The sequence below is a fragment of the Rhinichthys klamathensis genome, unplaced genomic scaffold (assembly GCF_029890125.1).
Source record: "Rhinichthys klamathensis goyatoka isolate OS25496 unplaced genomic scaffold, OSU_Roscu_1.1 h1tg000973l_1, whole genome shotgun sequence".
Taxonomy (NCBI): domain Eukaryota; kingdom Metazoa; phylum Chordata; class Actinopteri; order Cypriniformes; family Leuciscidae; genus Rhinichthys; species Rhinichthys klamathensis.
In genome coordinates this window covers 353,769-379,769 of record NW_026607285.1, presented here as the reverse complement: position 1 = coordinate 379,769, position 26,001 = coordinate 353,769, and the positions used below count along the sequence as shown (strand labels likewise).

At 37.8% G+C, this 26,001-nt stretch overlaps 1 protein-coding gene across 1 annotated transcript; it reads left to right on the top strand.

Moving 5' to 3' along the window:
- The first annotated feature begins 401 nt into the window (after positions 1 to 401).
- On the top strand, positions 402 to 25,473 carry dok1b (docking protein 1b). The gene is made up of 5 exons (XM_056244393.1): positions 402 to 713; positions 10,917 to 11,210; positions 11,554 to 11,644; positions 20,582 to 20,754; positions 22,977 to 25,473. The coding sequence occupies exons 1-5, from the start codon at positions 657 to 659 to the stop codon at positions 24,087 to 24,089; spliced, it is 1,728 nt and encodes a 575-aa protein (XP_056100368.1). The 5' UTR covers positions 402 to 656; the 3' UTR covers positions 24,090 to 25,473.
- The last annotated feature ends 528 nt before the right edge of the window (positions 25,474 to 26,001 follow it).

Here is a 26,001-nt window from a genome sequence, read left to right as displayed (position 1 = left end):
CAATATGACACCCAGGATTTAACAATGCTAAATTTCAGTGCTAAATTAATGCTGTTAACGGCTGAGAAATCAAATCAATGGAGAATAAATTAGTAACAGCACCTCAGCATAATAACTGGCAGCCATAAATTAAGCAACAGCACCTTATTGTTGTCAGAGAAAAATCCCAAGACGGTTGCTGCACCTATCTTATGATTTTTCACAGAAAACATTATAACAGGTATTATAACATATACATTATAATTGCTCGTGAAAAGAGTTGTTTTGAGGCGTCATGCCTATGTTTGGGTTGAGGAGTAGGTGGGAGGAAATGCTGTGAACGCGCGCCTTCTCCTATCGCGCGCGCGCGCGCGCGCGAGAGAGAGAGAGAGAGAGAGAGAGAGAGAGAGAGAGAGAGAGAGAGAGAGCGAGCGAGCGGCAGAGCAGCGTCTCAAAACTCAGGACCAGTAGCATGAAAACACTCTGTTATAACGTTTCGCTTTCCCCCTCCAAACATTCATTTAACAGTTAGATTAATCTTAATGATTTCCCGTCGAAACGCCCCTGAAGCAAAAGTTTGACAAGCGGAAGTTCGCGCGGTAGGAAATCGGAAAAAGTCTAAAGATTGAGAAATATTTATCCTTTATCTTGCTGTGCAGCGGTAGAGTATTTTAAAAATGGACACTCACATTAAGGAGGGACAACTGTACGTCCAGCATCAGAAGTTTGGAAAGGTAAGACCTTGTCTCATATAGTGTTTGATTTTTTAGGCAATGACATATGACGATGTCTGACATGATAATCAGGAGTATCTTACAAAACACCAGTTTAAACACATGTGCCAACTTCTCAGATATCCCATCTTTGTATTCTTGTTTGAAAAACGTTCTATACATTATATGCATTCTATACATTATAACCATGAAAATAAATAAATAGAAATTTGCACCTTCAATACACTTTAGTGTGCACAACTTATTTTGCAAGGCAGTTTTTTTTTGTTTTGTGTTTTAAGTCATTAATATATCAGGATATATATATATTTAATGATTAGTCTTTTCTATGAAATGTCAAAATATGACATTGAGGGAGGAAAATAATTCCTGCCTGATTTTGTGCAACACTGACTTTGATTTATTTTTTATATATTTCTAATATTTTTAAACAAAATTGCATAACTGCTTTTTGTTTAAAGAAATAATAATGAAAAAGGATGCATAACCATACAATTTCGTGACCGCAGAGACTTTAAGTCTGAAATATATAGAAATATGACTATATAAATGAAATGCATGTATTTGTAAGTAACTTTATGGGTCCGGACAAAAAAAAAGAGCATCAAGTCACCCTTAAACCAATATTTTAACATTTACAAATTCAAATTGATCCAATCATATAGAGAGTGACAGTCGGAAGAGGACCTACAAAATCAACCAAAATGTTTTAAATGTCAACTTAAAAAAAAAAAAAAAATTCTAAATTAACATTAAAGACAATTTAAATAGTTTATTTTAGAGTAAGAAGGAATGGCTTTTATCTCTATTCCTCTCTTGCGTCATGAGATAGTCACATGAATGAGTACATCAGATCCTGCGCTACAACATCTCTTTAACTTTAAACTGTCTTCATGCATATTCTGTTTTTAGGTCAGTAACTACATAAACATAGATTCCTTTTCCTTTTCATTAATGATATCTAACCACCAAACAAGAGTAGGTTATAGCCTACATACACGCGGCCAGCTGTCTCAAAATAATTTCCACTCTCTTGTCTGTCCACGTGCAGTGGAAAATGCTACATCACAGACACATGACCACAAAAGGTTCTGTTTGTTTTCTCTCTTATTGAATGTGTTAGGCATGTATTTTTGTCATTCTTTAGACATTGATATGAGTCATATGTCTTCAGTCAGACCGGTGTTGGATCAAAAACATCTTGCTGGAGCAATGGCTTGTCATTAATTCATTATTCACTTCCTCTGTCTGAAGCTTCTTTGTGATATGGAAGTAGGCAAATTATGAGCACACAGCACAGCTATATGTCTTTCGCCTCAGGCAACAACAGAAATTCAAATTGGGATAAAACTTTAATGCTGCCATTCATTCATGCAGGTTTTTCTCACATCAGGAGCACATGAACGTTGTAAGGTTATAGCTTAGTTTCTACAACCCAATAGCAAAATGCAAAGTATCTTGTCAACCATAACACTAGATTTCCATGACTAAAAATAATCTTGGTGTTTGTGCTTTGTGAGGCTTCTTTAGCGGCTGATGATAAACTCATGGCTGAATCACAGGATCGTGCTGCTGTGAGATTTGCATTGTGCTGAAAATGTATATTCTGCACAAGCACTGTCTTTCCCCGGCATCATGAACACATGGTTGCACTTTTGGGGGACCTAAAACCTGATTCCCTTCATTGATGTAAGGAGGTTTTTGTTTGGTAATGAAGGTTTGGATAGTTTTGCTAGAGGCTGGAATCAATGTAACACGTGACTGTAGGCTTGCGAATCACACTGTCAACAAGATTTGGAAACACAAGGACAAGAAAAAAATATATGAAAGTGCATGTACCGTGTTTGACAACTCTGTGGAAGGTGTGCAAGGTAAAACATGAGACAAATCAAGTCAAGTCACCTACTTTACCGTTTTATACAATACAGATTGTTTCAAAGCAGCTTTACAGTGATAACAGGCAAATGATTCAATGATGCAAACAGAGTTCATTTCGATTATCTTAAAGAAAAGTGTCATCGTTCAGCCAAAGTTAGTTCAGAGTTGATTCAGTTCTGTTGTAAAATATAAAGAATCAATTATTAAATAATTATCATCTATAAAGCAGTTCTGCAGAAAAACAGTGTTGTCGTCCAGCTCAGTTCTCATACCATAGTGTCACTGCAGTCAAATCAATAATATTGTTAAGACCAAACAAATCTATTGCTTTTTTCTTTTTTAGTACTATCAATTATGTTATTTTTTTTCCCTTACCCTGTTATTAGAGAGCTGTTTGTATTGTGTGCCCAACATTAGCATGAGCACGAGCACAGGCATGAATTAACATTTTCTCTATTTTCTGAACTTGAGGTTTATCCATAGTAGTCAGGTTTCAATATTTCACACACTACATTTGTAGGAACGGCATAAAGGGTTTTAATTTCATATTTGAGGTCAATAACATTGCCAAATACGGCATGCAACAACCACAGAACCTGTTTTAATGCTAGTCCTTATATGGATGTAGATCTCTTTTACAACTTAATAGTGTCTCTTTGTCACTCTAACTAACACATTTCTGTTTGACATTTTCAAACTGTTTGTTTCAGACAGAGACTAAGCATCATTTAAATATTTGTGCTCCTGAACAAAGCACATGCATATTAATTGAGCACCGAGGCGGCTTATGCTTGATGTCGCTAAACAACTTGCTACAACATTTTAACACTGCATTGTTTCTCACCCTACACCTCAGTCGAGGTGTAAAATCACCCCAAAAACTGACCACTTTTATTACACAAAGTAGAACTAAACCCTTTCAATTGCAATTTCATATCACATTTGATCTGGAATGAGACATATATTGTGACAGGCCAAACAGTTTACAATCCTTAGATTTGTTTGTGTATGGAGTCAAAGTATCAATACCTGTCAAAGATATCTTTTGCCTGGCCCACATTGGCCTTTGCTCTTACTTTTACTACAGCTCAAGGATCTTTTAGAGCCAAACCAAATACATACTGTACAATAAATGGAAAACACTAATGAATACATCGATGGTAGTTTACACATTTCTGATCCTTCCCAAACAGTACGATCTGTATGCTCTTCTGGGCTTTGTTCTTTGCAAATTGCCTTGCATGCAGCAGTATTGTATAAGGCAGGTTTTTATTAAATAAGTATATAGTCAGCTTCAGAATGAAGAGCGGCACTGTGTTCATTTCCACGCATGCAGATTCAAATACTTCTAATACAGTGTTTTCAGGAGAACTAAGTTCACAGTAAATGCACAAACTCTAAGTTTACAGAATTTCACCAAAATTCTGCCAAAATAAAAGCTTGAGTATTTGTCATGTTAAAAGCCTGAGGGTTGGAATTTGAGACATAAATATTTATATTGCATGTAAGCTCTCTGTTGACTGTCACTATTAACCCCTTACACACTGACAGCATTTTTAATGATTTCATGTGATTTCAAGTGGCATACTTACAATGGCTTATAACTCTGAAGATAAAAATAAAACATTTTATCAAGTGCATGGACTCATTTGATTGAAAACCTTTCAAAATTTGAAGAAAACTTGCTTTCTTTATACACAGCTCACTGTGCATGTCAGAGAGAGAAAGAGATGCAGAAGCGCTGATTTACTGACATTACAGACATGACATTACTGATTTGTGAAATTACAGTCTGAAAGAAAGATTTCAAATTATGTTCTGCATTAAGCTTATGTCAAATTATGCACAATACTTGCAATTATGAGCTGAAATTCAGGCCCTGAAAAGATCCAATACTTGGCGCCCAGGTATCGATACGATATCCCCATGCAAAATATTGCAATAGAACGCTGTATAGATTTACAAACTTTTCCAAAAGTTTGGAAACCCCTGGTATGATAGCAATATGTCAGTCCTTTAGCTCTTTTTTTTTAATACTCAAAGACACAAAGTGGAAAATTTGTTTTACCACTGTCTTGTTCTCTCTTTTTAACTCTGGTCTGCTACTTTTATTGGTATGTGGGAAGGCAATTGCTCACTCACACTTTGTGCAGTGAATAGAGTTATTTTTTCTCTCGTCATCTCTAAGCAAGTCACTGACTGAGCATCAGTCATACTGTTTTAAAAGAGCTTTAAAAGAGATCATTTTTCAACTGTACTTTACCTTTATATTAGTAAGTGGACCACGATGGGAGCAAACTATTAATCAAATCCAAATGTTCTGAAATGTTCATGTTTATTTCCAATTTCATGAATGGAAATGCATGTGGCAGAATAGGGAAACCATCTCTCAGACAGCGTGCACATATAGCGAAATGAGTTCTATTTCGTTGCTTATTTTCGCTTCAACGGTATAAAATCACTTGTTTTTAAATCGCAATGCTTAAAAACGCATGCAAACGATAAGCTTTCGTGACCAGCACAGCAACGCCACGTGAATTTAACCGCGATAGACACAGTACTCCATTCACACCATGTCGTAATTACCGTAATCTCGAGCTTAGTCTATTCGGAGCTGTTCACGTCCTCGGACTGGGAATTATGCGTTTCTATCACGTAGTACAAGTAGGAGCTCTCAGAAAATTACCATCTCAAAAGCTGTAATTACAAGCTCTACGAGGACGTGAACGCTTTTTACCAGTTGAAATCTCGCAATTATGGTGATTTCGACATGGTGTGAATGCACCCATAGTCCAAAACCTCTACCGGTTGATACATTTCTACCCGTTAATCGTGTCTATCGGTATATCGCCCAACCCTATGTGAGAATATCTTTTTGGTAACAGGTGAATATTTTCTGAAGGAGTCATTCATTTTGATGCGCAGTGTTGGGGATCAAGTTAATGTTTTATTTATGAAAATATATATACAAGTTTGAACTTTAAAGTTACTGTATCATTCCCATCTTACTGTGACATTGGCAACATATTAACAAGATGGAATCACTCTGTGCAGTGTCTGTATGTATATCTATCAGCAGATCTGTTAACTTTTACTGTTTTATATGTTTATGCTTTGCAAGCAACAGGCTGTTACCAACAGGAAATTAATATTTTTATTAGGCCTAATTGTTAATATTTTCAGGTTAAAGCCTGTATGTATATTTTTACTGTGAGAGTATTTTCATATAAGCAAGTATATGTTCTTTTACATAATTATTTAGCCTATAGAAAGTGCAGCACATGTACATGCAGAAGCAGACATTTCATCAGATTAGCTTTGGTTGAGGATTTAAGGAAGTTACCAGTCACTCTTTCTTTCTGACTATTTGCATAATTTCCATCCTGCACAGTATATTCCTCAAGTGTTGCCTTATATGGCTATACAAGGTCTATATAAATAAAACAATGCCACACCACCCCATTCTATTATCGATTAATTTAATTTTGGCATTAATGAATGATAATTAATAATATAATAATGATAATTAATATGATATTTAAGTGTTCAGTTAAACCAAGGTTTGTATTTGTATCCATTGGTATAGTCTTCATTGAATGGCATGCATCAGTCAGTCAAAAAGAAAGGGGTAGTTTTTAAAAGGAACATTGCTACACAAACACCTGCTGAGTGGTGGAGGAAAAAGAGCATGCTGGGTAATCCCACACCCCATCCTTACCACATTGACATCTGTTGTCTGTACAGTATCTTCTGCAATGGTCAGGGGTTGGCGTCTGTCTAAAAGGTTTTAAAATATTTGTGATTTATTTTATGGAGTCATCCTTTTCAGCTTCTTGCATTTTTATTTATTTTTTTGTATGAGAGATGGTACACTTGACACTTGCTTTGATGGGTGCTGTGAACTCTTATGACTGTCCTGATGTGTAAAAGAGGTCGATTAAGGCAGATAGATGCTTGAATGACCCAACAAGACTCCCGTTCAGTGCGCTGAGAGTTACTATTGAGGAATGTGGACTTGTGAATAGAACTTGTGGTGAGGGAAGTTGCCATTAGTTTGAAAGCATAACATTTCACATAGTTTCATTGCAAATGACTTACAGTAAACTCATTTTGTTCTTATGCTGCATTAAACATGCCTGCACAAAACAAAAACAGCAGACGTACTGAATGAAAACTGTACACAAAGCAGCGCTGCGCTTATAAACACTACTTTAAAGGTGAACTAAGTAACTTTTTTACCTTAACCGAACAGCTTTGGAGTCATTGTAATGTTTATATTACTGATTTCGTGTTGAATGGTGGTCGTCTCGCACCCCCCTGGTGCCTGTGAGGTCTCACGAGGTAACGAATTGCTTTACGGCAAAAAACAGATCTGATAAAATTCTGATAAAATGAGCATCAAACAGAAATAACCCGGCGCCGTATACATGTGGTGTTGGGTGCGCGCAGCTCTTAAAGGGGCCATACCTTATTTCCACTCGTTACAGCGTCCATCCTACTGAACAGGTACCGGTGTACAGGGGGAGGGGATCCGGCCGTGAGTGTGAGCCATCTCTGCGTGAGTGCTATTCACGACAGTACAAGTACTCCACAGCGACTCTAGGGGTCGCGGTTTGACAAAAACGGAATTCCTACTTAGTGCTGCTTTAATAGGCATTAGAGGAAAAGAAAATGCCATCAATTTTCTTCCAAAATTTCAAGAATTGCAAACAGTGAGCTTGCTTCGCCTGGTACAGTATTTTCTCTGCCAGTGGATCTGTGCTCTCTGCTTTTTGCGCTCGTCTCTGACCTGTGTTAACGTCCTGTTTACAGACTTTGTAATATTTCCACACAAATTACATTTTGGGAAATTATTACAGAGCAGTTTGTGTACAAATCAGTCAAAAAATAATCATTTGATGGCTGGTTCTTCTCTAATCTTATTGAAGTTAGAGATACTACAACAGGATCACTTGGAATAAAAATAGATTTAGATTCCCGATACGTTTTCCAAATGCTGTGCAGTCTTAAGTTGTCAAGTTAAGTCACCTTTATTTATATAGCGCTTTATACAATTCAGACTGTTTTAAAGCAGCTCTCCAGTGATAACAGGAAAATGATTCAATGGTGCAAACAGAGTTTATTTTGTCCGTACAACAACTGTAAAAGAAAATAGTGTCATTGTTCAGCTTAAGTCAGTTCAGTGATGATTCAGTTCCATTGTAAAGATCCAACTTACTGCTTGACTGAATAAATTTTTAGCTTTAATAAGAATACATTTATATTTAATTCATACAGTGAAGAATATGCAATATCTTATTTTTACATTTGATTATTCAATTTCGGGAGTAATTCTAACTTCATGTTAAATAAACCTATTGTATCTGAAAAAATTTAATTTAATTCATATTTTTATTATATTGTATTTGTCTTATTGTTTGTAATTTACATCTTTTTTCTTATTTTTAATAACAGAAACGAGATAAAATAACACAAAATTAACTGTATCATGATATATACAGTATATTGTTATCGTGAAATAAAATTTCTCATATCGTGAAATAAGAATTTGGTCATATTGCCCACAGCTATAGTCAGCCACTGACTGAAATGTCAACTTCACATTGTTCTTTTTAGTACCACCAAAACAACTGTTATTCAAATTGTGATTAAATTATACAGAAAGTGATCAAGGATCGCTCTCTTTTATAATCCTGGAGCTGTTAATCATTTGTGTTGTAATCAGCACAAGTTCTGCTCTCTCGCCAAAACCCGTTACCGTTACCCAGCAACTGTAATCATAATTGTATTTTTAATAGTTCCACATAGGGATGCTCATAATTACGTGGTTAACCGTTTACCCGCAATATTTTGAGATATTAATACTACCAGTTTAAGGGGGCCTATTATGCAAAATTCACTTTTATATTGTTTTTGAACATAATTATGTGTACACAACCGCCCTGTGGCAAAATCCATCCACTCCGTTTGTTATTTTCCCCATAAATTCAGGTAAAATAATCCATGTCACATTGGAACAGGCCCCATCCACGACTGGTGACTATTAGCTTAGCTCCTCCCCTGAGTGAGCTGTAGGCAGACCGCCATGTTTATCTCCCCGCCAGAGCATTTAACAGCAGCATTCAAGTAAGATATGTATTCATATTAAAGCTACTAAAGTTATTCAATCAGACACTGTGTGATTTTCTGTTTTTCTTTTGTTGTTTGATTCATATTAACAGCATATACAGCAGTAGGTATATTACGCTGCTGTCACTTTAATACACAGATCTAATATACACATGCGATTTCTTTCCCTGCTGTTTACATTCACAGACATAATGAACGTTGTGTGTATTTGACGGTTTAAGATGCAAAAGAGAATTTAGTTTAATACTCACGGACTGTCTGACAGCCAGCTTTCTGTGCGCTCATAAAACCATATATCTGAAGTTTAAAACTGATATGGCTTTAAAGCATGGAAATAATAAACTTTCATGATGACCAAGAACTCCAATGTCACGTGAGCAGGGCCGCTTTAGAGATGATAATCGAAAACAAACAGATGTTTTGCCAGTTTTTGGCAGAGTATCCGAGGCACAAGCTGTAAAGGCACAAGTGCTATTCTGGATAGTGGGCAGGGAGCAGCAGCTCATTTGCATTTAAAAATTCATACTCGCGGCGTTCTCATGGCCCTCGGGCTGCTTGACACATGTAGGCTTTGTACTTCACTCGTATTCAAATATCCACGTAAAACATCATCCTGCACATGTTTGTGCTTGGTATAACACTACAGTGGGGCGGTGGGCGCGCTGAAAAGCATAGATTGCACTCCGGAATATTTCAATTGAGCAGTGTAACTTTTGGATTTTGGATGACTGCATTTTATTGTATATAGCAGTTTCTTAGCTAAGTGTGTGATGTGATGATGTGTGAATCCTCATGTTCTGTTGTTTATGCTGCTATTTATGCATGTGAAACTTAACCCTTGAAAACAAATTTTTATATTTTTACTGGGTCACAGACACTTATCGTTTCTAATTGAATTGAATTATAATCCGACATAATCTTGTCGGTTAACAGTAAATGATCGGTTAACGAGCATCGATTGTCGGTTAGGAAAAAACCTAAATTAACATCTCTAGTTTCTACATGTATTATACCTATTTCATATGCAAAGATGTTACCCAATCATAGCAGTGGGTGTTTACATTGAAGTCTTAAAGAAGACATGCCCCTTTAAACAAAAGCATAAAAAAACAGGGTAGAAAATTATTTCTGAATTATGCCTATCTTTGATGTAAAAATCCTACCATTATTATTAGTGGACCTCAGGGAACAGTATAAAATAATAAAAATGCAATTCATTACTCCACATATCATGATGGTTTGTTCCTTTTCTTCCAATAGACTGGCTTTGGGAGTGTGTACACTGCATTAGCAACAACACATCTGCATCACAATATTGAATCAGCTTGAAACACTTGTGCCTTTGTTTGAAGGTCATTGTCTTTTCTTGTTACGTTACAAACAATATGAGGAACTGACCCACACTCCTCCTCTCACACACGCACACACCCATAGATGTCTTTTGTTTGCTGCAGTCTGCTTTTCAATGTCCATCTGGAGGAAGGGGCTTTAAAGTCATTATTGTCAAGTTCTTCTTGTTGACCTCAGCATTATGACCCTACATGCTAAATAAAGGAAGAAGTTTGACACTCCTCCTGTACAAAATTCCAGATTTCATGGCCTTGATTTAAGGCCAGTTGTAATTTAACAATGATTTGCAGATACATGGAAGTTCATTTTTTACAGTTGCGAAGTAGCGACAGATCTTTTCTTCCGTATTTTGACGTATATCTGAGTAAAACTAATTATTGAAAAAGAAAAATGTAGGGCAGGGACTTAGTTCAATCCATTGGTTGTTAATTGGATGGAGGCAGATCAGAACATGATCTTGAGGTTGATTTATTTTAACAACAGGGTGGTGTTTAACCCGACTAAATGATTGGAGGATTCCAGTGTACATCACCAGAGAAAAGTGCCATTGTTCAATCAAGACATTTTGATAAAAAAAAAAGAAAAAAAAAAGAAATATGCATGGATAAATTGTACACAATAAGATGCATTTATAAAATAGATAAAGTGAATGGATAGCGACTTGAGGGAACATGAGTTGATATTATCTATATTATGTCTAGATTCAAACTAACAGAAATAGTTTTGTATGCATGTATTTTCAGAACTTTTTAGACCCATAAGTGAATAACAGTTGAATTTGCCCAAGACACTGCCAGATCTTCATAGAAGAGTACAAACTTCCTCTTCTCCCTCTCTCCTTTTTAGAAATGGAAGAAGAACTGGTTCGTACTGTTCCCAGCCAGTCAAAACGGCATCGCAAGGCTTGAGTTTTATGATTGCTCAGGCAGCGCCAGTGATAAACCCAGCACTAAGAAAATGGACAAGAAGATAATCCGTCTGTCAGAATGCATCAGCATACTCCCTGCTGTCACTGAAACCTGCCCCAAAGAAAACATGGCTGCCTTCTATGTGGAGACCAATGACAAGACGTACATCTTTGCAGCTGAGAAATATATTACCAATGAGTGGGTGGAGAAGATGTGTGAGATTGCTTTTCAGGTGAGATGACATCATGGAGACTTTTTAATGGTTATAGGTTCTATGTGGTTAACGCTTGTGACTTTGCCCCTGAGTTCTAAGAAGTTTTTTTTAAACAGCTTTTTCAATAACTGATTGAATTTATAAAATGCCGTTTGAAAACGAATGAATTCTGTTCAGCTGTTTGACACGTGTGATAACCTTTAAACCATATTATAACGAGGTTATGGATGTATTAGGAAAATATTAAAATCCATTCCAGACATGTTGGGAATTTCCAAAGGGAATATTACTCTGTCCCTATACTAACTCAGCATCTCTCTTTCTGTCTCACTTTCTCTCTCTCTGTCTCTATCACTCTAAGGGAGGAAGTGGTTCTCTTGGTAGTTTTGACTCAAATGGACAGCAAGAGCTTCAAATGGCAGAAAATCTAATTTATTACTCCAGAGAGGAAGGTAAGAAGAGACATGTGACACACTATGAATTTACTCATGTGTTTTAACAAACTGGGTGTCCGCCAGCAGTTTTTTGGGTTTTTCCTTTGATCTATACAACTCCAAGTACTATTTCCATGTGCGATGAGTTTCTCAAAACATAGGACTTAGACATCATCTCCACTCTCAATTCAGTTACTTTTTGGTTCCTAGATTGAAGTTATTTGTATATTATCTAGACCAGCAAAACTGATCTGAGATCAGTGAATAGAAATGTTCTGTCAGATGCAAATCTAAACAGATTAGTCTTCATGCAAATTTCCTGCTCATGTTAGTCACAAAGCCCAAAATATTAGAGCTCTTGAACGTACAGTAGTTACAAATTCAAGAGCTGTTTCCAGCAAGATGTAGTTGGTTGTGTCACTCATTGTATTTTAATAGTCACAGTGAAAGGTGCAAAGGGCTAACAAGCGAAATGGAGGACAGAAAGTAGAGCAGAATCTCAGGCATTTCCCCGACCCCCTCCTTCATTGCTGGCACTCACTTCATCCAGTGCTATGCAAGGTAAACAGTTAAGGAGCCACTATTAAGTCTACTTAATGCACAAACTACCTCTTCTCCTGCTGTGCATTCTCGAGTGTTTCTAGGGAAATAGTTTGTGATCACTTCTGTTTTTAGTAAGGGCAGCACTGACTTCCTCAAAGAGTGTGAGAGCTGACATTTAAAAGGCTTTGCTACAATACAGTCTTGGACCTACAGACCTTTTCTGCCATGGCAGTGTATGACAGTGGGCATCAGAGTGTAATGTGTATTGAATAATGATTGTTGGTGCCCTGTCCAGGGGTATTTTGGTTAAAAGCAAATCCAGAGATAGACAAGACAATAAACGGAGATTACAGTGGAGCATTTAGAGAAGCAGAGGAAAGTCGGGTAATCGGTCACGGCCTTTAGTGTCTGATAAACAGAAGCGTATCTGTGCTGAATTTAGCTGGGAAATAGAGTACGGGACCCATCAAATGAAAAACATCCTGGTTGTACTTTTTATTTTGCGGATTGTTCCTACGTGATTTGAAAAAGACCAGTGTTGGCTAATTTCCTGAGATTCAAAGAATTTTCAGTGTTACTTATAAAGCCACAGAACTTACTTCTGTTAGTCTTGTCAGAACACAAATTGTAACGTTACACTGTCACAACTCAATACTATTCACGATACTTAACAAGCGTGCTGCACAAGTGCTGAAAAGTGAAGCCAAAGCATCTCGATCACCCTCAGGTGGTTGGTCCCAGTATAGGTCATAAACCCCGCCTTACCCATGAAGTCTAATTTTCCAAAGATGTTTTCTGTCATTTTAGGTAGTTTTTAAATCACACTGATTTAAGTTTAAGTGTCCGCTTTTTCAAATAAGTTTGATCTTAGTTTGTTATTTGATGCTATAAAAACGGGATTGTGACGTCATGATTGACCGCTTCTCTAAACGAAAAAGTCAAAGAGGCACCAACAGATTTTTGGGGGGATTTTCGGGAGGAGATTGGAGCTTCAACTTTAATTTCTACATGTCAATAACTGTTTATTTCACACAGTAAACTTTGTACTAACTGTTTCTGCGGGAGTGAGGGCGGGACTTTGATATTGCGGCTCCATTTCATGCTCACTACTGCGCAGACTCGGGTCCCGCATTCACTAATACGCAGAATCAGGTCCCAAATCTGTGCAAAATGTCAGCGCCATATTAGGATTTTGGCGGCTTCACTTTTCACCAATGGAAGAGAGTGAAGAGGCGTAATCTTTTTTTATAGTCTATGATACTGAACTCATGATACAATTCTATCGCGATACTTTAAAGGTGCTCTAAGCGATGTCACGCGTTTTTTAGGCCAAAACATTTTTTGTCACATACAGCAAACATCTCCTCACTATCCGCTGGCTGCCTGTCCCCTGAACACACTGTAAAGAAACGCGATCTCTGTAGACAGCCCAGGCTCCACAAACAGCAACAAAAACAAACTACGGCGACCCGCTCCACGAAACAACAAACTGTTCCAGCCAATGACCGACAAGAAGGGTTTGGGGGGTTAGTGTGCGGATGAGGAGGGGGGAGGGTCTAGCTAGCCTCCGTTTTGTTTGACAATAGTTCGAACGTCAACAAGAAGTGACGTCACCCAGGATCGCTTAGAGAACCTTTAAGCCAATATAAAGGAGAGGTTTTTATTATTGTTATTATTACTACTTTTAAGACGCATGTTAAAAAGTTAAAATGTACTGTTGATTAAAATGGTCCTAGTCTTGGTCCTAGTCATTAATTCACAGGGCAATGGTGACAGCAGAATAAAAAAATACATGATTCTGAACCTGAAATTACAGAATTATGTTAGACACACTTGCACTCTGTCACCGACTACATACTCAATTTATGAACACCTGATTTTTTACTGGTCAAATCAGACATTTGGCATTATCAGGACCCACAAATATTCCCCCATTGCATTATTGCCTACACAACATTATTATAAATTGTACAAAACCTTATAGATACATAATCCTCCATATCACCACATAACAAATTAGTAATCCCAACTATCTAATTTTATCTGCATACATGCAGTACACTCAGTCACAATATAAAACTCCGTAAAGCTGTTTTGAAACAATATGTATTGTGAAGAAATGTACCAGACTTCATCAATCTTATAAGCAGGGGTTCTCAAAGTTTTGATAGGTGAGGGCCAATTTAGGAACCCAACATTGAACTGAGGGCCGCCAAAGTGGCGGGGGAGAAAACGAAGAAAAAAAACACTGAAAAGAAAATCCCATTTGAAATTATTTTAATGACCAGGTTGCATCTCTACAGTTTACATTAGTTGCAATAAACACATTTTAATTCATAACTGAGGCTAAACCTGGCAAAACTTGTGAAAATTTTGGGGGGGAGAGAAAGAAACTTTTAAAATAGAAGCTTACCAAACAAGTCATCATCATCATTCATTTCTATCATTGCTTGTCAGTCGCGTTTCCATTATTGCAGATTTGCATATTATTATCTATCTTTTTTAACCCGTAACTGAAAAACGAAAAATAAACGGTTGTTGTCTTTTTAAAACGCAAAGTTGAACAAAATTTTAATTTGAACTGGCTTCACCAACTGCTGCGCAAAAAAGTAAATATCGACAGACTTTTTCAGATTTTTGTTTAAATGACTTTTTGCCCCTTTATTAAACATTTTAAATATTCACAAATTAATATGGAAAACATGTCGATTTTACTGGTTTTCTAAGGCCAAATTCTAAGGCCTTTCTCTTAGAACCTGGAATTTATATTTTTCCCGCAGTGATGAATGAGAAGAGCCATATAGCCTGTACGTGTCTGATCTAGCCTGATTTATAGGTGAGTTATAGGCTAATGATAATAGTTAGTTAGTTAGTTATTGTTTATTTGAGTGTCAAACACCTTTTATGGTGCCCAGCCCTCATGGGCTTATTAGACACAACAGCTTCACACATATCACCAAAATAGCCACGTGATATAAGACAAAATCTCCAACATAGTATAACTAAACCACAAAGATAAATACACATACAAATAGAGATGACATACGGGATATCATACAGGATACAGAATACTTTGCCGTAAACACCAGGCTTTTTCTATAAATTTTGCCAAAGCAAAAACATGATTATCAAACAGCCAGCACAAAATCTCCCCTTCATATTTCCAAAATATATCAGGATTTTTTAACTGAACTAATTCAAAAAGAGAGTTCCTTAAATCATAGTATAAAGGGCAATAAAAAACAAAGTGAAATTCATCTTCCACAACCTTGAGATCACAGAATTCACATAAACGTAAATGTTCAGGTATACCCTTAAATCGACCCACTTCCACTGCCAGAGGTAAGGTACTAGTTCTCAATTGCGCACAGAGAGACCTCTGCCTTCTCTTTAAATTAAGGAAAATATAAGGTTCTGTTACAAAATCATTCTTAAACTGAACATAATTTCTGAGTTTTGGCTTCTTCCATATATCTTGTTTCCAGTGATTTTCATATTTACTTAACAGTCTTTGTCTGACATCCTTTATATTACATTGAAGCTTATTGTAGTACCTTATATGCAAGTCAGACACAGAAAATATTGACAAAACTTCTCCACACCAGGGGTGATGATTTGCTCTGTCCCAGTTAAAAATTTTCTTCGTTAGCCTTTCCTCTGGCAGACGGTTCCACAATCACACCATTTCACACCTTTGTTTTACAATACATGGATCCCATCCTGCATCTCCATTCACAGCTACCTTCGCTGCATATTTATGTACCCCAAGAAAACATCTCAAAGCACGATTTTGAACAGAATTACAATCATAAACCTCTTCAAATCCCCAAACTCCTGCAGCATAAAACAAAACTGAGTCAACCAAAGATTTATATAGTTGTGTAAATGTCAAAAAACCAAGATCTGTACATAGTTTCATTTTACTCAACACAGAACCCAATGCCCTTCCAGCAGACTCTGCTAGTATTTTTCTTCCCTCTGTAAACTTCATATTTTCATCAAAAACAAAACCAAGGTATTTATAATGACTGGTATATTTTAAGGACACAGGCCCAAACTGAAATATATAAGTACTCTGTAATTCACTTTTATTCCTAAATTGAACAACTTGTGTTTTTTCATTATTAATAGTAAGACGCCATTTCCTACACCAGGAACTCATAATATTCAACATATTTTGTAAACTTACTTCATTTTCAGCTATCAAAACAATGTCATCTGCGTAAAGCAGAATACTTAGATTCATGTCCTCAATGATAATAAATGCGTCTGAAAAAACAGCGAGGCATTTTAATTGTTTATTAATAAACTAATGTTTTCTAAGTGTCGGCTAAAAACATATCTCCATCTCCGCTGTTAAGCAGATGCGCTTTTAGAGAGAAATCCACCTTTCATACGGATTACATAATCAGGTATTTGCTTTCGATTCGAGTTTGTTTGTTTAAAAGTGCACATTTTAAGCTTTAGCCTACATAGGCTATATTTTGTTTCAGTTCTCGCGCTCCAGTTCACGGAGATCATGAAAGCGCGTAGTAGCCTAGGCTACTGATTGTTTTATTTTATTTTACAAAAGCACGTTTTCTTGTTATGAGTTTACACAAATAAAAGTAGTTGCGAAAAATGCATTATTATTTTCTGTATGACCAGAAATGATAGACTAGTTTAAGTTGTTTCCACTGTTGATAGGAAAATGCAAGTGTTCGCGCCCGCGAACATTTTGAAAGGTAATGGAAACGCGGCTATTAATAAGCTTGACATTGTTAAGATTATTATTAAGTCACATTGAATATTGATTACTTGGTCAACATACCCTTTTAAATTGCAATGGGATTTGTGGTGCTGGTTTCGGTTGGCCACGATTCCTATTCCTGTGTAGACAACCACTGTTCCTGGTGGCCTTGGGAGTGAGGTCAAGTGCGATCGGTCGGTCGGACCATGTAATTACCGCTTATGCCTATGGATGCCGCTAAACGGAGATATTCATTTTTTCAAAGCAATAGTTTTAACAGTTTTACAGATGTTATCGTGGGCCGCCAGAAATGTTTCGGCGGGCCGCCATTGGCCCGCGGGCCGCACTTTGAGAACCTATGCTTATAAGCATCTTGACTGTGCTATTTCAGTCAATAAGTTACAGCTACAAAATAACCTGAATAAAACACTATGATTAGCATGTATTACAGCTGTTCTGGTGTCATAATGAGAAGAAGCCTAATTAAAATAACGAAAAGAAAAAGCTTATCATGTAGTTCACCATTCTTTCTTTCATCTTTGTAATTATTCATAACAAAAAATATTTTAACAAAATATTTAAAAACAAATTGTATGCCAAATCAGACACACATGGTGTAACCAAAGTGCAGAAACATGGAGAACAAACAAAACAGGAAACGATTTCATAGAGAGGACCCCTGCAGACCCTCAAGGTCAATAAAATATCAGATTTGGCCTTTTTATACAACACAAAGTTAGTAAAAATGTTATGCAATTACCAAAAAAACATAATTTGTTATATTAAAAAAAAAAACCTTTGGTAACACTTTACTTGAAGGGCTGTGCAAAGACAATGACAGGTTATGATGTATTGGTTTATGTCAAGTTGTCATGACAAAGACATCTCAAACAATGTCATATTTGCATTGAAAATGTCATAATTGAGCGAATGACACTTATGACAGTTGTTATAAACATGCATAAAAACTCCTTCATATTCATGATATGTGTCTTATGCACACCCCTTCAAGTAAAGTGTTACCAAAACTTTATACCTTAAAGGCACACCGCGGAACTTTTGGCCACTAGTGGCGCTCGACCTGTAACTTTCACGTCTAGCGTCCCTAGAGGCCACAAGCTCCGCAGCACTGTCGCAAAAGTCAACCGGTCAGCCCATAGACAGTGGGTCAGCCTCCCGTGTCTTTAGATTGTGTGTGCTTGCAGTGTTTGAGGTGGGCAGCCTTGCCGCGCTCGATTCCCTTATAGCAGTCTGCTGAGAGAGAGCGAGCGGGGTGAGCCCCGTGGGGCTTAGTGCTGACATGTCTGTGAGTGAATGTGGGCGCGGGACGGCGGGCACATTTACTGCACTAAAAACACCGTCGGCCTGAGCTGACTGTAACTTATGTGTGTTGGGTTCGTTTTACAGAAACCGTGGGACATGTTGTGTGTAGTGTTTGTGGGCACTGAGTCGTGGGCACGTTCACTAACGTTACATTTAATGCACATTTGACATGAGTCGACTTTATTTGTGCGAGCCCTGCACTGTGGCGGGCTGTGTTTGTGTGTAGAAATGAACAATGGGCTGTGGGCATTTTATTACACTCATAACACCATCGGCTGTGGCCGGAATACCAGAAAATACTACACTACTTATATGATTTATCTGGGTCACCTTGGAAACGGCATTTGCGTGCAGGCAAGCGTCAGCATCGGTCGGGCACCCCTCCTCCTCCTGTAGCTCACGCCAGCGAGCGAACGCTGGACCAATGGTGATCCTCGTCCTGGCTTTTCATTTGTCACTATGCCTTTTTCTTTTAGTGTCCTCTGACAAAACCATTGCCTTCTTCCTTGTAGCTGTTGGTTCGGCCATGACGAAAACATAAAATATACAGACGGCAACGGCAATCAAACGCGAGTTGAGCACTCACGTCAGAATCTGAGGAAGTTGTGGGTGGTGGGGGAAGTGACGTATGCCGTAAAGCGGTCGAATTTTGTAGTTCTTTTTGTGCTCGGGTTCCTACCCGAAACCCGAAGTTACATAGTGCTAGGAAAAGCGATACGGACACCTTCAGGCTACGGCAGACGTGTCATTCAACCTATTGTAAGTCGATGTACCATCTCAATGGGTTTTGGTAATATATTATAAAGGTTGAAAAGTTCCACAGTGTGCCTTTAAAAATAATTGTGAAAACATTTTAATGATTAAGATTAGTGTTGTCACGATACTAGAATTTCTAACTTCGATACGATACCTTGAAAAATATCGATATTCGATACCATTTTCGATACCACAGAGAGAAAAACTGCCACAATATTAAGGGGGTATTTTTTTTTATTTAAAGCTATATAACAAGTCTAGAACATGACAATGAGGTATATTTTACATAAACAAAAATGTTCTATTTGTTAATATTTTTTAATTGGACCAGAGCTAACATTATGTATTTTTATTACCTACTGTTATCAAAGATTAAAATATACTGTAACAAAAAAGCACTTAACAGTACTGACACTCTATCCTCCAATTTGATAATGTATAATAATAAGATTAAACATTCAATTTTAAGTTAAAGACATTTCATTATTGAATTCAGAGATGCCGCTGTCTAGCTGTTTAGTTTAATTAATATCTGTGTAATCAAATTGATGATAATCGCTAATGTAGGCAAATTGCAGAATTAAATAATTTTTTTATAAAGTTAAATAGGCACAAGTTAATTTACATTTGACCACAGTTACGATATTTACTTGTCTAAGATTCCTCAGTCAGATTATGTTAACTTTAAGAATTACGGTGAAAAAACGAGACAACACAGACTCATATCAACAACAATACAGGCTACCATCTTGGTTAATGTTTCAGAGAAGTTAAAACGAGAAAAGTTACAGTGTTTCCTTTAGGATTTTTTTAGCAGTGGGGGCAGGTCTGTCCAAACAACAAACACCCCTGATGCTGAGCATATATGCTGCTAAATTGTACCCCTGGAGCTTGTTCCTTAAGTCTGTTTTCACCTATACAATAATTTAAAAAAATTAGTGATGTGAGGGATTATTGATAGTCAAACAATCTTTTGGGTGCCCGCAGCCCGCTCGCAGTGTGAAGCGCGTGTCCGCGCTATTCTCTGACATGCCTGCTCGCGGTGTTCTTTATCAATCAACCAAAGCCGGTCGCGGGGGCGCCACCCTCGCCATCTTTCCATTCACTTCACTTTTGCTATTTAACCAGAGCGAATGAGACGAGTGCGTCACGTGTGGTGTTTGTCAACGCACCTTTGGAGAGAAGTGAAAGTGACCGCTCGGCTAATATCGATACTTCGGGAAATTAGTATTGGTACCGTTCAGATATTTCAGTATCGATATTTATCGAAATATCGATATTTTTGACAACACTAATTAAGATATGTATACTCGGATGTATTGAAGATTGAAGGAAAATATACATTTACATCATAATCATATCACATTTTTAGAATTATTCAATTTAACCTGTTTTTGAAAATGGCATAAGTTTTTCAGAACCAACATGAATTAAAAGAGTACATTTCTAAAAACTTGGCATGTGTTTTTAAATGTGATTTTAAAGAGGTTTCTTTTTCTTTATCATGGATTTATCTTTTTTCCATTGACCCACATACAAATTATACATGTCTTGCAATATTATATCTGAAGTGAACTCATAACATTCCATTTTCCATTTTTCAGTTAATGAATTTTGGGTGAGTGTCCAGAGGACAGAAGCATCAGAGCGCTGTGGTCTCACTGGTAATTACTGGCTCAGGGCTAATGTGGACAACCTTATTCTGAAGGACCCCAAGACTAAAAAGGATTTATTAATATGGCCTTACAAACTTCTCCGTCGCTATGGAAGAGACCGGGTGAGTATTATTTTCTGATTTTGAACTGTCCTCAAGTAAAGTATACAAAGTTTCAAACCAATTCAAAATCAGTGTAAAGTGCTAAAAATGGTAAATTGCATGACATTCAATGGCACTGAATATCTTCTGTAGGAGGGTAACAGATGATAAAAGACCTTCAAAATGGACTTAGCCTTGACTTTGTATATACATAGTCAATAGACACCCACACATTAGCATGTAGACGGCACGCATCATGCCTAAAATAATCTAACGGCTGTTTGCGTTAACCCAACATTGTTGCAGACAGCTGGCCTCATACTACAGATGACATATAAAGCAGGAACTTAAGCCACTGTTGTTTCCAACTCTGCTTCCTGTCTTTACTATAGAAACTGCCTGGGTACAGGAAGCTGGCCTTCCTCTATCCCTTATGAGTGGGCGGAAGGCAGAGCTAATGCGGTGAATGACTACTGAATGCAGGTCATGATAGTTTGAAAAGATGGTCTCAATTTATATAAGATGTTTTTAACTACTATATACTCATGCCAAAAAAATGTGTTAGGTACAATACACTTATTGGGTCTCATTCATGAAACACGAGCAGAACGAATTTTTGTGTAAATCGTGTGTAAAGTGGTTCTGGCGTAAATTTTCGGATTCATTAAAATGTTCGTATTTTCCAAATGTTAGTTGGTACACAAGAAATCTACACCTGCTCCCAGCCACACGTAAATAGTGCGCTTAACACTAAAATGCAGCCTTATTAATGAGCAAAACGTTCAATTCACCTTAATCGGGTACATATTTGCACAGCATTTTGAAAAAATATTATATATAGTAATTACATACGTTTTTTCTTATTATGAGAGCCAGTAATAGCATCTGCGATGGTGGTCCTTCTCCAGTTTGAATACTATTTTTCCGAAGTGAACTAATTCGTTTTTTGCTCTCAAGCTTAATGTCGAACCATTTTCTTCTCACTTCTGGGAATGTTCGATTAACAGATGAAACTCCATTAACTGCATCTGTAATATGCTGCCACGCTTCCTTTTTTTTAGGACCCGATACGCCACTATGTACGCTTGAAAATAAAATGTGGCGTTTTGAATGAACTTCTGATAATAAAACTTCAATTTCTGCATCTGAGAATTTTTTTTTTCATTCGCATTCATGTCATAATATGATGCCCATATATAGTTGTCAGTCGGATTTAATGGGCGGGATTTATGGTAATTGAGAATGAACGTGCACGCGCATCCCATTTACGACTGATTGGAATTCATTAACACACACACATTTCACTATCACATCTGACGTTTACGAAGTATTTGTGAATCAGGAGAAGAGTTTTCGGGAAGGTCTCTTTACGCGCAAATCACTCGCATATTTACTCGTATATTTACGAATGTTTCATGAATGAGATCCATTGTGATCCTGTTGTATTGTAAAACACTTTTGCTGCTATCAAGGTGGGATATGGGTAAGATTAGGGACTGGTTTACTCTGAGATGTGAAGGTTTAAGGGTAAGTATTTTTACATTTAAGCAAATGTAAAAACATGCAAAAAGTGCATCATATCAAATTATTAATTTAAATGTTATTACATAGTAGTTAAATACACCTAATAAAAAGTGGGTCCAAGAAGATTAATAAGCCCAGTGTGTTGGGTCCATATTGTTAGGTTAGGTATACTTTGTCCCGGTGGGAAATTTGTTTTGGCTCACGAATACAGCCACTGCAGCACCAAACATTTAAAACAAACATAATGCATAAAAAAAAACTGTATACACTGGAAAGTAATTGGCATCTTGCCACTGTATACACTGGAAAGTAATTGGCATCTTGTCACTCTATACACTGGAAAGTAATTGGCATCACACCACTCTATACACTGTATCATGCATTGGCATCACGCCACTCTATACACTGTATCATGCATTGGCATCACGCCACTCTATACACTGTATCATGCATTGGCATCACACCACTCTATACACTGTATCATGCATTGGCATCACGCCACTCTATACACTGTATCATGCATTGGCATCACGCCACTCTATACACTGGAATGTGATTTGCATCAGATCACTTTTATATTGGGTTTTTTCAAGTAAGATGCTGAAATGTTCATTTAAAGAAGGTTCGTTCAAATAACAAGTATGTTCTGTATAAGAGAATTAGAATAAAAGTGAAGAAATGTCACAAACATGTTGTCACATTTCTGACATGCTCTGCAGGTCATGTTCTCTTTTGAAGCTGGGCGACGCTGTGAATCTGGGCCGGGGAACTTCACCTTTGAGACAAAGCAGGGGAATGAGATATTTCACATGGTTGAGGAATCCATTCGGGAGCAGAAAGCCCAAGCTGAAGAACGACACCAAAGCTTTCCATCATTAGACTCTGACTGCCCAGCTCTCCAGCAGATCCGTGCTGCCATCTCAGAAGCAAACAGTCGTGAACCAGATGGAGATTCTGGTGGTAGCAAGCCTGGGTCTGCGGATGGTGTCTTTGGTCGAAAGGACAATGATGGGAAAAACATAAAGGGCCGAAGCCTTCCAGAGCCGCCACCTCCAGTTAGTGGGACCCCTCCACGATCTCCCATGCCTCGTGGGTCCAAAAATCTGTTAGAGGACCAAGGGAGTCTGTACTCGGAGCCTGCTGACTCGGTCCGTGCGCCGCCCAGTCTAGGAGACTGTTTGTACTCAGACCCGGTGGACAGTATCAAAGTCATACCCACTCCTAACCCACGCCTCAGGCCGACTGGCGAAGAGGGGGGTAGCCGCCACTCAGGAATCAAGCCTGAGCCGTTCTACTCAGACATCTATGATCATATCAGTCTGGACTTGGTGCAAAGGACCATGGCATTGGGACTCGATGGGCGAAGCAGACACCCTGCAGATGGAGGTCCAACAGAGCACATCTATGATGAGCCAGAGGGACGAGCCAGATCTACAATTCCTATCATCACGCTTTATGATGAAGCACGGTTGGAAATGCATCCCTGGAAAACCAGGGGAATGGAAGAGCCTCAAGGTCAGGAGGTGGCTCAACAACCGCTGCCACTTCCCAGACCAAAAGGCCCCAAACCTATCACAGCACCAAAACCAAGCAAAGTAGCACTGCCCAAGAAAGACCCTCATCCGCTGCCTCAAAATAAAGGCAGTGCTAACCTGAACAACAATAACAGTAGCAACAGCCATGACAGCACGGAAGTTGGTAGAAGAGGTGCTGGTGCTGGAAAAAACATGGACCTGTATAACAAAGTATCTAGACATCAGCCACCTCCAAATGCGTGGTATCCAACCATGCAGTCTCCAGACATCATCTACGACAACTTAGGAAACATTTGACTTAACCTTTGTCGACATTTAGGCAGTCACGGATAAAGGAAATGTGTCCACGTTAAGAAGGGAGTGCTCCATGTCAGGGCACAGATTGAAACCTTAGTCATGTAGTCACTGACTGTCAAAGTGGCTGAGAGCTAAGACTATACAAAACTTTTGTGTGGATAATGCCCTCTGAAAGGGCTTGTATTGGCACATGCCAGAGTTTTGCACTTCTTGGGCAAAGTAGTCCTATTTTGTAAATCTGAGTCTGTGACTTGCGTATCGGAAGAGATTATGAAGCACTTGGCATAACACTTGGTTCTCTTGCATAGGGAATTAGAGTGTTGTTGTCTGAACTTTATCTGACAGATTCAATTTAATGGTTGAAGTGGTGCAGAGACTGCACTGGCAGGTCAGTTATTGCACATACATACCTTGCATTGTTTTGCATGGAGATTGTAGCAAAAGGATACTAATCCACTGCTGTGTGTGTGTGTGTGTGTGTGTGTGTGTGTGTGTGTGTGTGTGTGTGTGTGTGCGTGTGTTTTATATGTATGAGTGTATGTGGATGAGTCAGCAGCTGTGCTGTTGTTCAACATATGATGATAATAATAAAAATTATAGTACAAGAATACTTTTCCATTTCCGAAAATGTACAAGTATGTGCACAACTGCACATCCTAGGAAAAATCTGGACTTGGTTTAAGGGGGCATGAAAATTACCCTGAATGCCCTATCCTTCAATCTCAGTCCCTTATTCATCTAGTCCTCTGTCGTCCTGAAAAGCAACTGACATCTGAGGGATAATCCTGATGCAAAGTGAATATTAATCATCTGTGTAAAAAAGTGGCCTTACTTCAGATGGGAGTTGGCCGAGTAAATATGTGTCTGCCTGGCAGTGTGTGAAGGTACAGACTGTTCTCTGTCCTGTTTTCTTTCTCGTTCACCCTCTCACTCATTTCCTTTTGTCCTCTCTCCAGTCTCCCCTAGTCTTTTCTTCCACTGCTAAAGTTTTTTTTCTTTTAAGTGGACAGCCAAAATCTGACCTATTCATCACAATCTGCTGTATTTTTTCAATGTTTAGTGCTCTTATACAGAAAACAGTGAATGTGTTGAGAGAGCAGAGTCTTTCATCTAAAAAGAAGGCATTCATTTGGTCCAAGGTCTGTCTAAGCATAGTTTACCATCATACTGGGTTGCAGTGGTACATTTTAACAGCAAATTACTCATAGGTATTAAAAAAGGAAGTGGACTGACAACTACACTTTTTCTCTCTCTTCTTATCATTGTCATTTGTAATCAGTATCATTTGTTATTTTAGTTTGACTTTGACAGTATGTTTGTATTATATCCAACAATAAGTAATCCAATAGACAAATAACTGAGTAAATATTTGAGACAAGCTAAATTTGGTGTAAACTTGGTTCATCATTCTACACACAGATGCTTTCTATTTAAAGACCCACGTTACCACCAAACTTTAAATAGTGCATGTGTGTTAAAGAGGTCAAGTTATCGGTTTCAGTTTTGGCATCATATGGATAAAAAAAGGAGCACTCTGGTTTAGTTTGGATGCCCTTGTCATGTTGTACTAGTTCCTGTTTTCTTGAATGTTTCGTTTATGTTTTCGTTCCGCTGGCCACTTGATGCTTGGATAATCGAACAGAAAACAGAACTGAGCTGTTGTTCTCTCAAGTGTGAAGCAAATGATGGGGAAGTGCATCCATTTCTTGAAAATGCTATGTCTTTCAATCAAAATTCAACAAAAAAAAACTGAGAATGCTACGATTCTTTTATAAAACAGAAGATAGTCAAATTTGAACAGTTCTTTCTAATGGATACCTTATTCTGACACCAAAATTTTATTAGTCTTGATTTATTTGATTATTCATGTAAAATATCAGTTTTCAAGTAGGGATGCACCAATACCAGTATC

What these genes read in the sequence shown, in the direction of transcription:
- dok1b (XM_056244393.1), top strand. Translation starts at nt 657, where the DNA reads ATGGACACTCACATTAAGGAGGGACAACTGTACGTCCAGCATCAGAAG. An exon ending in TGTGTGAGATTGCTTTTCAG is followed by an intron (nt 11,211 to 11,553) that starts GTGAGATGACAT and finishes TATCACTCTAAG; the next exon opens with GGAGGAAGTGGTTCTCTTGG. An exon ending in GTCGCTATGGAAGAGACCGG is followed by an intron (nt 20,755 to 22,976) that starts GTGAGTATTATT and finishes CATGCTCTGCAG; the next exon opens with GTCATGTTCTCTTTTGAAGC.